The sequence below is a fragment of the Hipposideros armiger genome, unplaced genomic scaffold, assembly GCF_001890085.2.
Source record: "Hipposideros armiger isolate ML-2016 unplaced genomic scaffold, ASM189008v1 scaffold_13, whole genome shotgun sequence".
Classification (NCBI taxonomy): domain Eukaryota; kingdom Metazoa; phylum Chordata; class Mammalia; order Chiroptera; family Hipposideridae; genus Hipposideros; species Hipposideros armiger.
In genome coordinates this window covers 3,018,445-3,030,085 of record NW_017731363.1, presented here as the reverse complement: position 1 = coordinate 3,030,085, position 11,641 = coordinate 3,018,445, and the positions used below count along the sequence as shown (strand labels likewise).

The following is an 11,641-nucleotide window of genomic DNA, read 5'->3' as shown; positions in this document are numbered from 1 at the left end:
TTGTTGAAGAGCAATGCTGCTTCATTATGAGAGAACCACATCTAGAGAAAACACAAGTTCCCTTAAAAAGTAGAATTCTGGGGAAAACAATGGTAAGCTGCTAGCAAAGAACTTGCTTCAAAAATATAACTTCACGAGCTAGAAAAGACAGTCCCCAAGTTTTGTGCCTTGGGAGTCCCATATAGGTCCTCAAGGCCTAGTAGCAGAAGATAGTCATAATTATCAAAGGAATAGGCACATCTTGATTGGACAGCTCAGCCTGATATGGATTTGGTTTCCAAGAGCTAGTCCGTGCTCTGTTCATCTGTCACAGGTTGCAAGGAGTATTCTTGCAAATATGGGCATTAACCACAAAAATGCAGGGGGCAGATGAGAGAATGTGAATGGGCAGCATGGACATAACACTGTCTTGGAAAAGCAGCCCAGAGGACATCCCCTATTTGTGGGATACGGAGCATTCACTTTAGAAAAAGCCAGTGTTATCATTGAAATTTAAGTTTTAGGAAGTGAGGAGAAAAGAGGCAGTGATTAGTTGTTCTGAGCCATGAAATGGGGAAGCTTTTAATACACTGTCTTGTCTCAAATTTGGGGCTCTGTTTAGTGAATCAACTTACATATATCTCTGCTAATGTCGGATGGCAGCTTTGAGCATATGTTTTTAGGTTCAAGAAATTATTTAAAAGTCAGAAAGGGCACTAGAGTTTTTGAGATTTCACTCTAAATTACTTATCCACAAATTGTTTTCAAATAAAAATTTGTTCTAGAATGTCCTTCTTAGGGAAAAAACACTGTCTCTCAGCATTTCTTATGAAAGTCTCTATTCAGGTCTAACTACATATAAAGACTCATATTTCCCAACTTCAATAAAAGTCTATGAATTTGATTTGGAAAAATAATTTCTCTTTGCTGGCTTTTGTCTTTTTCTGAATGTATTACAAGTCACAAGGCTTTCCCATATTTGCTTTTGATGAGAAGCACTGTAAGAAGCAAAACCTTTGGTATTGTTGCCTCACCTGTGAATGACTGCAAATAAATCCTCAGTTGTTCGAGGTTTGTTTGGAGACACAAATACACCTTCCACTTCAGCCTGAGAGTCTTCACTAAGTGGCGAAATCATAGAGTCATCACTGGGTGATGATTCTGAAATTAAGAACAAAAGCATCTTTAGGAAGAAGTTACCTGGTACACTGCTGTGCTTCATTGACTCAGGGAATAAACAAACAACAGTTCTCTTACCACCATTTTAAAAACGAGATCTGTCACAGTTTAGTCCCTCAATAGCAAAAGTTTTTTTAATCTCAATAGTTTTTATAAGTGAAAAGAAATAGTAGAGGGAACCCAACACCCAGGGCTGTACTGTGTTATGGGGAATTAAGAAAGAAGGGTTTCAAGAAGTGCCATGAGACCCCTTTCCATTGTGACAAACTGACCTTTCAATGAAACCTCATCCACACTTCCTTGGGTCTCCTCTGCTCCGCTGTTATCAGAGGCACTTTTGGCTGAAATACTTGAAGCAATATTTTCCTGCTCGGAACATCTTTCAGGGCATGAATTTATAGTTGATAGCTCTGCTTCGTAGCTGATATTCCCAGGCACTTTGTCATGGGGGCGGCTCATCCCAAGTTGATGCTTAAGTTGATTGCTTATGTCTGTGGCTCTAGTTTGTGAGTTTGACTGAGATGTGAGCACATCCACAGATTCAGGGTGTACAACTTCCTCCCGATCTACAGAAGATGCCTTCTGGACCTGTGCTAGGGCTCCATCGGGACCAGCTCCGTATTGCAGTATTTTACCATCCAAATCATTTGGGTGGGTAGCAGAGACCCTCTGAAATCCTTCTGTGGGAAAGTCACCAATTTTACTTGGTGTGTTTTCTGGAATAGGCTCACTTTCCATATGTATTTGGTCTTTTGTGACACTTGAATCTGGAAGATTGCCACCAGCTGAGGTTACTGTTTCTGGATCACAATGATTCTTCACATCAAAAGTACGTTTTTTTTCTAACTGTAGTTTATCTGGTCCCATCTCAACTGCAGAGGAGTCTAAAAAGGACAGTATGGTGTCTTCAGTGGAGTACTGACGCGATATTGATTTCTTAGCTATATGTGGCCTAATCTTACCCGGAGACAGGGCAGCCATTGTGAGAGTACTTTGCTCTAAGTAGGGGAGTTCTGGATTGTTGCCTTCTTTTTGCTTAACTTCTTCAGACTTACTGACGGACCTAAGGTTAACAGATTTCAAGACTGTTGGTGTAATTGCAAGGGACGGTGGAGGATTCGACCTCAGCGTTTCTCCTACTGTGTTCTGCTTATTATGACTAAAAACATGCAGCGGGTGACGGTGGTGGAATGGTTTATTCAAGACATGAAGAGCACTTAGGTCAAGATGGGTAGGAGGTATAATTGGAAGTTCAAGATCTTTACTCAGTGCTAGAGCTCCATCTTTTAAAGAGGGTTGCTGTAGTGAGGATTTCCTTTCTGGGACTTTCGGTTTTCTTTTGCTACCTCCAGGAGACAATGGACCAGAAAAGAAAGCAGTAGGGAAAGAGGATGTTGGTGTTTCAGACTGGCTTGAGTAGCCACTTGATGGAGATGCCAAGCCAGCCAGTTTTTCTGGCGAAGCCAGTTTAAAGTCATTGTCAACAGAAGGAAGGGATGGGGTGGTGGCTCTCGATTCTGACTGGGATGTTTGGGATTCAGAACTCTCTGGAGATTTGATGCATTCGATCACTGTGGTTCCTGTAGCAGTGCTTGAATTAGATAAAGATCGATAAGGATCATTTGCTTTCAAGTCATTTAGAAGCCAGAGGTCTGCATAGTGAGTTGATTCAGCACCTTCGTCTTTGAATGGTGGAATATCTGAAGTATCTAACTGAGGTTCCTTAGTACCGTGTTCACTCTGGCTGATCCAAGAAGGTTCCTGCTTGGTGGGAAGACTGGTATTTTCCATTCGAGAAGGCGTGTTGGAGAAATCAAGAGGCAGCTTCATTTCCCTGGAACTGTGAGGCAGGAGCTGGCCACTGCTTATCTTTGGTTCTTTCTTCTCAGAAATGTCTGCATTTCCATCGGACTTCCTCAACGATGAGCTCCTTTTAGGTGGGGTCGGCTTTGCCTTTGGTTTCCTGAAAGAGATGCTTGGTCTCCCCTGCCTCCTGTGGTCTAAGTAGTCCTGCCAGGCACAGTCCGGAAGAGTAGGAGGAACTCCAATGCCCTGGCCATTCTCTGGGCCCAGGGCTGCATAGTGACAGACATAATTCTTACTACCTTTGAGACCACAGTCAAAGTGCATGGAGGTGTAGTATCCTTCCGTGTCCACTGAAAAGTGAGAGCTAGTGTCTGCTTTGTCGGATGGAGACTTTTCCAGAAAGCTGTCATAAGTGGCCATGCTTGTGAAGCTTGGGCAGCCCAGGCTGTCTGCCTTAGGGCGCTCGGGACTAAAATCCTGGCGGCAGGAGGCATCATGATGGTGGTGTAGGTAATTCCACTCACTGTCACTTGTGTTGCTATTGTTGGGGTCATCCAGAAGATCTGCCACAGTGGAGGTAAAGGAGTTTGCCCGGTGGCCTCTCACTTTATCCAGGTGGTCATTGTACTGCTCTGTCACGAAGACACTGGCATCCTCATTAGCATGAGGGGCCGTGTTTAGTGACAACTCGGAGTCACAGTGCGAAGAGCCAGTGAGGGGAGGAGAAGCTGCAGGAGGGATTGTCTCTGAGGTCTGTGAGGGGCATGTGGAGCTGCTCCCACTCCAGTTGCCACTGGATGACTGGTGGTCATCTTTCTGGTCCATGTGACCGCTGAGGAGGACGCCAGCTGTGGAGATGCAATGGATGGGGCTCCCAAAGGTATCTGAGTTGGAGGAGATGTCACAGCTGCCAGAGTCAGCAGCCATTCGGGACAGACGTGACCTTCCTCTCTCACTTAGCTTGTGCTGGGGGCTGTGAAGATGTTGAGAACAGGCCAGACCCAAAGCAGGCTGGTGTTCCTGTGCACTTGGGCTGCTGGGGGCCTCGCTGCAATCATTAGGGGTTCTTTCTCGGTCTCCGACGAAAGGCTCCCCCTCTTCATATGCTGAGGGTTTAGTACCAACTTTGGGCTCAGTATCTCCGCCTCTATTGCCCTCCCGGGGAAGGCTCCGAGATCTTGTTCGGGTGCTCACTGCAGTCGTAAACATGGCGTCGCCTTTGTCTGCCAACGCAGAAATGTTGCCAGCGGAATGAGAAAGGGAAGCTGCAATGCTTTGACCCCTTTGAGCTCTGATTCTCCTTCTGGATGGAGCAGCAATCAGAATGTCCTCAGTTTGGCACTCCGAGTCCCTGGTTCCAGACCTCCTATTGACAGTGTTGGAAGGGTCTGGATTTGTGTGCACAATCACATTCCTTTCCCTGGCCACGGGCGATTCATCAGAATCTGGGGCACATGGAAAACATAGTGAGATATTTTATATGACAGCATACTACCAGACATTCTGAGAGACATCCACAGATGTAGGTGCTAGCATGGTAGAGCTTTCTCTTATAGAAAAAAGAATCAGCATATAACACTAGGAGAAAGTTAAAATGCTTTGGAAAATCTCTTTCTCCGCCTCTTTCTGTCTCTGTCTCTGTCTCTGTCTCTCTGTCTCTCTCTCCACACACACACACACACACACACACACACACAGTGCCAAAAATATGTATACACATTTTAAGAAAGGAAAAACTGTATTAAAATTGTAATACAATGAATGATGCTAGCATTCATTTGATTAACGCCATCTTTTGAGTGAACGTCATACTACACATTGCTACCACAATTCAATTCAACTTTGAAAAGGAATACATATTGGGTTGTCGGAAAAGTCATGACACATTTTTGCAATGAAAACGTCATGACTTTTCCAACAACCCAATAGATAACATCTCTTAAAATGTGTACATTTTTTGGGCATATATATATATATATATATATATATATGCACACACTAAGAGAAGATATGCTTTTAAATCTTTTGTTAATTCTCTCTCTCTTCAATATAAAATTACTTTTCCCCAATAAGTGACTACAATTTTTTTAAATGAAAGTCCATTTTATCTTCTTGGCCACTATTCATTTTTACTTTGCGATGTAAACATAACAAAATAAAAACCTTAGAATTCATTATAAGAAATAAAAATCTTATTTACAAGAGATGCTACCATAATAATAATTTAAAAACAGAGAAAAAGATATCCTAAACACAGTGAACAAAAAAAATAGAAAAAAAATGTTACCAAGGGTATCCTATTATCAATAGTGAATATTTAATTAAGTATGTTTGAAATTTTCCTTTTAAAATTATTGTCATAAAAGTATATCTCCCTTCAAATAAAGGTATACTTTTCTAAAAGAATCTTTCAGTGAATCTTGCTACTTTTTATTCTTAATTTCTATCTTAATAAAACTTAGAAAAATAGTAAAATATTACATTTGAGCAATAAGACCTGAACATATATGCCTAAATCCATAAGGTTAAACCTTCATAGTCAAGAACAGAGATTTTAAAAGTCCTACTACCTGGCTTGCTGAAAACAAAACAAAACAAAACAAATATACACCAAAACCTCGACAAGTTACAGCACTGACTATTTTTAAGGAAGCTGGTTAAAGGTCTGCTTCTGTTTCATCTCCTTAAAATCAGCACCTGACAGAATAGTAACCATTAACAGTTTTATACCGCACCTATTTCTTGTTGGACTCTTCTGGGGATGCCCGAGATGGTTTTTCTCCTCCTTAATTTTCGTCTCCGCTGCAGTACGGATTGTGAATGAACAAGAGAGCAGCGTATACTAGCCTCTCTGTCAAAACCAACTCCTGCAACCCACAAATAGGTCTCATTAGCCTTTAGAAACGGCAAACACATTTTCATTTGCTTGGAACACAGTGATATTTATTGAAGTAAAGGAAGAGTTTGGATTAAGCCTGTGAACAAATATAAGGGCGCCCTTATTCAGCTTTTATTTAAATTATGGTACAATACATCAAGCTTTACTTCTAAATGCAGCTCTCCACACAGCTTGCACTGCCAAATTAACTAGCAAAGAAGGAAAATCAAAAGAAAGAGGAAAGAAAAATAACATCAGTCACCCTCACACAGAAATGACTCCTTACAACCTTTAGTTACTACTATTTACTGGTCTATTTCTGGGCTCTCGGAAGCTGATATCTTTGCATAGCAGATCCGTAGTCAAGATGTTAACCCTAAATTAGTTCAGCTAACATATCCTGACCCATCTCTTCATTAAAAGCATCTTTGTGAGGTTTCTTCCCTTCTACCCACCATGCCCAACCTCTCCCCTCCCCCAATGTACACACTTGCTGTGAGGAAACAGCAGCATAGAGATTTGTGTTTTAAATCATTCTGTAACTCTGTCTACTTTCTTCCACTGACTAAATTGGACACTTTTTGCTTTAGCACCGGCATCTTATAAAATAAAAATACAAGGCAGTCCCCAGTTCCGCACTTAAGTGGATCTATCTTCTGAACCAACTAAAAATAAAGCTGCAATTCCCAGTCTTTACAATGCATCTGTTTGCTTTAGTAAATACAGGCAGCAAACCATGATGCCTGTTAGTTTCTCTCTCCATAGTGACATGATTCACACCCTACATGCAGTCCTTTCCAACTCCTAGAATGATGAGGGAGGAGGTGAGGAACTCAAACTCTCATCTGGCACAAGCATGTGCCATGGATTTTTCAGAGTGAGCTTTGCCTCAGGGAGCTGTAATGTCAAAAGGGCTTTGGAATCTGGTTGTCTGATCATTTATCCTGACTGTTAGGCATGGGGCAGGATGGCATATTAAACCGTGTTCAGCTATATAATGAAGCAGTTTTGAGTTCTGCTTAGCACCATAGTGACAACAGTTTCTAGAACTCACTTTGAAAAATTTGTATGAGATATCACATGATGAATGATTACCATATTATTGGAGAATTCGTACTAATGGAATTTTTCTTTCTTAGCTCCAACACAAAATTAAAATCCTTCATTCTAATCGTAATAATTACAGAACATGTGGTATACAGACACTTTGTGTTACATGGGCATAATCAACAACTTTCTCATTAAAGCTCTTGAAATCAACATATAATCTAGGCTTTAGTCTGAGTGTTCCCGAAATACAGCAGAAGGAAAGATCTTCCCTTTTCCTGACTCACAAGACCCATAATCAAAGAACTAAATTGGAAAACAAGGTTTTACTTACGGTGCCATGAAGAAAGCAGGTGCTGCTAATAATCAGATGTTCCCAGAACTGAAAGTTAGTTTAAGAGGATGCTAAAATGATCCATTTTGACAGCTGACCTTCCCTAATAATCCCATTTAGATTATAGAGATCAGATAAAGTGCACATGCTTCGAATAATTTATCCTACAATTTGAATAGGTCATCAGGAAAGTTAACCCCCAGCTCAGAACCAGCGGATCAACTAGAACTCCTTTTTTCAGGAAGGAAATAATATCTGTCCCAGATACCAGGTCATCATTTGCTCCCCACTTTCTGTGAGAGAAATTTGAGTGGGGTTAATAATAGCTGTGTCCAAAATGCATCTCGAGCAACATGCAATCTTTAGCCACATGGCATGAGGATTGAAAATCAGTCATAATATGACCATTTTGAAATTTTCAATATATAAATAAGTTAAACAATAACTATTAGAAATATTTAAAGAAAGCCCAATGAATAGGCTATTTCATTTCTATCTTTCAAAGAATATTTTATAACATTATTTTACTTACAAAGATTACCAGACCCAATTCTGGATTTTACAATTGTTACCAATAAACTTTTCAAGAAAAGTCCCACAGGCTTGCATTAGACTTAGGCGAATAGTCACACTCTCAATTCATAGGAGTAGGAAAGCAGAGAGTGGAGGGAAAACAGGCTCGCTGGCTTTAGAGTAGAAGTCAGCTTTCACCTAGGAATCCATATATTTTTAGGTCAAAAATCCCTAAAATCAATGCAGACTTCTAAACGATCTTTTAAACAAGCCTACCTTCATTCAAGGAAGCATGAAAACAGATTTTATAGTTGGTCTACAGGATCATTACTTGCAGTTTTAGAAACCTGGGGGTTTGCCATTTTGTTTCTTGCAGTGCCACACATCATTATCATATGATTAATCACTGCCGCTTTCGCCATTGTTTCAGTCAGCTATGGCCAAAGAACTATTTGGTGATTTTTTTTCCCAAAAGAAACTGTCCATCATTTACATAACAAGTGGCCCAGCAGAACATATGCAAATTGGTGTTCAAAACCTGACAAAAGCATATTGAACATCTCTGGGTTGTATTCTGATGAAAAGGGTATTACTTGTTTTGAAAGCAGTACTCTTAACTGGTACCCCCCCAAGCAGCACAGGTTTTGAACATATTTAATACACAGAATATTCTGACCCAACTGTCCCTAAGAAAAGAATAGAACGATACCAGTGACATTGATGGGAATAATGCAAGAAGAAATCACTTGAGCATCTTGTTTCATCTTCTCCTCTGGCGTCGGGAGAGGTAGTGCTTTGCTCCAGTTGGTCTGCTTGTCCAGTGTTGAGGGGATATTGTGTACTGGGTTTTTTGGCCTCTGCCCTAACATGACATCTGTATCTTCGTCCTCCGGGGGATGGGACTGCAAATGAAGTACATCGGACTCAACCACCATGGTTTATATATAAACACACAAATAAGGGATTTCATAGTTTAGTTAAGAAAGATTTGGTCAGAAATAAGCTTTTAGGTCAAAGGAAGTATTCCTAGAAGTAGGTAGTAAGCACAATTAATTAAAAGTTGTAATTTCAATAGTCAAGCGACATAAAAGAAAAAAATGGGTTAAATAAACATGCTTTTCAGGACAAGTGGAATTAAGAGGAGAGACAAGGTAGCCAGAAATCCCCAAACTTCAGACTGAAGAAAACTGTTAATCTCTAACCCAGTGAGAGATAGATCCACTTTCTAGATATCCGTCTCGCTGTACATTCCTATTGAAAGTCTTGAGAGCTCTAGATGACTAGGATCAAAGGGAAAAGATGATTTAAATGTCTATGAAATGTTTCAGAAAATGTGCCAGAAAACTGGAGTCAGGAGACATTCCAGGACACATCACCTAAAGGACAAACCAATCTAATCTGAGAGGCCGGATTAAAACAGAGTTACTTTTATTGTAGGACTATGGCGTTTGTGAATAACATTTTAAAAATACGGTTTCCTCAACACTGTATGCACATGGAAAAGCAAAGGTGAAGAAGCTCCCCCTCACTAACTATAGTGGAAAAGATAAATGCTGTTACTGGGGCAGGGGGGATTCAAGTGGGTTTCTTTTTCCAATTTGGGGGAGTAAAACATAAAACAGTCCTAGTTTCTTTCAGCTTTACAGTCTGAAGCTTTTCTTCCAGCCACGTAGAGGCCTTTACTTCTATATGACATTTGAAAATTCTTCATTCAAACCTTCGATAGATATTAATATTGTCTAACTTTGATTTCAGGGTTGGGCTCCTAACCCAAATTATTAAAAAGGCACCATTCCAATTTTAATTTCAGGGCTGGGTTTCTAAATCAGATTATTAAAAGACCAGTTTTCACCACTGAACCTAGTTTTACTTCTTTCTACAATTTGGAGGAAGGTGGGTGTTTGCGGAAAATAAATACTTTTCCTCGTATTCCAGTTAGGTTTTAATAATATTCTGTCCTAAAACCAGGATCATTAAAAAAATTTTTCTCATCTTCACATTTGGAAGCATTATGCCCTGTTGAGTCAAAGGATTTCACATACTGCTAAATGAAATGTTCTCAAGCCCCCATAAAGAGAAGTATCCAGAACCAGTTGTTTAAATTAACCCCCAGCATTTGCTTACCTTGTCAGAGGTGTCTGCAAAGCCCCCCAACACACCCAACAGCAGTCCCCCCCTTGAAAAAAATGTGTTCGCCATGAAAGTTTTAGTAAAAACATTGCAACCTTCTTTCTCTCTTCAGCTTTTGTGCAGATTCTCAGCGAAGTGAATAGCTCAAATAAAGTTGGAGCACAAAAGACTTTGTTTCCTAGGTAACTTCCAGAAAGAAAAAAAAAGTTTGGTGCATGCAAAAAGAGAGACAGAGAGGGATAGAGAGCAAAAGCTGGAGAGAAACTCCCACCACCAGAGGCCACATTTTGTAGGCGATTCCTTCCTTGAATAACAATGGACTAGGAAACAAAGAAAGAATAGTGACCTGACTACAGGCTCTGACCAGCAGCCAAAAAGCACTTTTTATTTAATGGTGACAGGGACAATTGGCTGTCAGAGAATCTTTTTGTCCTGTTGTCTTTTTTGATTTGAGAAGCCGAACCTTTACAGTTCTGATAAATACAGGGCAAGTTGGAATTTCTTTCCTGTGAACTAAAGTCCGGGGGCAGCATTAGGTGATTGATGCCCATCTTGAACAGAGCCTTATTGGCAACTTAGGGGTGGGAGGGGGGAAGTAAAGGGGAAAAAAGCCAATGGCTTGGCTGAATAAATTATATTTTATTTAATTCAAGTTAGGAAAATACCCACTCTTTAAATTGATTTAAAAGAATACCTGTTAGTTAGAAACAATAGAATTTGCTATAAAATTAAAAGAGAAGAAAGTGAAAGAGTGGGACAGGGCTGTGATGGAATGTTCTCAGAATCAGTACCTTTCTACTCCATGGGGTCATGTGGCAACACTCAGTGGGGGAGGGCGAACGGGTGCTGTTAAACTATGAACATGAAATGCAAAAGAAAAAAATTAAAACATGCATACAACACACAGTATACCCTGGTTAAACCAAATCTATGATATGAAGGAATGAATGAATATAATGGGATAACTCCTTCCTCCCTTCCTTCCTTCCTTCCTTCCTTCCTTCCTTCCTTCCTTCCTTCCTTCCTTCCTTCCTTCTGTCCATCCGTCAAGTCCGTCTTTATTTTATGAGAAGTAGCATAAATACTGGTTAACAGCACAGACTCTGGAACTAGACCAAGTTCACATCCTGGTTCTAACATTTATTTGCTGTGTGACTGGGGCAATTACTTAACCTCTCTAAGGTCAGTTTCCTCATCTGTAAGATAGGAAATAATGGTATCTACCCTCCAGGGCTGTTTTGAGGATTAAATGAGTAAGTATATGTAATAGACTTAGAAGCATCTTGGCACTTAATAAGCTCTATATGTTAGCATCAGCTACTACTGCCACTACTGCTACTATTATTATTATACTTAGCTTGTAGCTGTGAAATATGTGAGAAATTGTCTTTGCAAATTGTAATTTCTATCTTTTAGATCCCACTCCAATTTGCTAATTTGGAAAACAATGAATTATTTTCTTTCCTTAGGAAGAGTTTATTTTCCTATGAACTATTTGGAAGAAAATTTCCTGTGTATAAATTCCTCCTCTGGACTGTTCAAAAATGGTCTCTTCCTCATATTCATAGACTGTATTTGAAGACAGGGCTGGTTTTATGGGCATGCAACCTGTGCACTCGCACAGGGCCCTGCACTCACAAGGACCCGCACTTGGTTTAATGCTGTCACTATCTTGAAATTCTTAGTTTTCAAGTAGGGGTCCTGCATTTTCATTCTGCACCAGGCCCCACAAATTATGTAGTCCTGTTTGGAAAATTACCTGGTAACCAGAATTC

The 11,641-nt window shown here is 40.3% G+C and overlaps 1 protein-coding gene across 4 annotated transcripts in view; it reads right to left on the bottom strand.

Moving 5' to 3' along the window:
* NHS (NHS actin remodeling regulator) overlaps positions 1 to 11,641 on the bottom strand; it is a 353,602-nt gene that overhangs the window by 5,696 nt on the left and 336,265 nt on the right. For 3 of the 4 annotated variants that reach the window (XM_019666690.1, XM_019666721.1, XM_019666711.1), the window contains exons 4-8: positions 10,658 to 10,720; positions 8,446 to 8,638; positions 5,700 to 5,831; positions 1,431 to 4,409; positions 1,014 to 1,140 (exon numbers count right to left, since the gene is read on the bottom strand). In XM_019666690.1, the coding sequence (XP_019522235.1) occupies positions 1,014 to 1,140; positions 1,431 to 4,409; positions 5,700 to 5,831; positions 8,446 to 8,638; positions 10,658 to 10,720 (3,494 nt within the window). The remainder of the gene's footprint in view (positions 1 to 1,013; positions 1,141 to 1,430; positions 4,410 to 5,699; positions 5,832 to 8,445; positions 8,639 to 10,657; positions 10,721 to 11,641) is intronic. The other variant, XM_019666701.1, reaches the window with a different exon arrangement.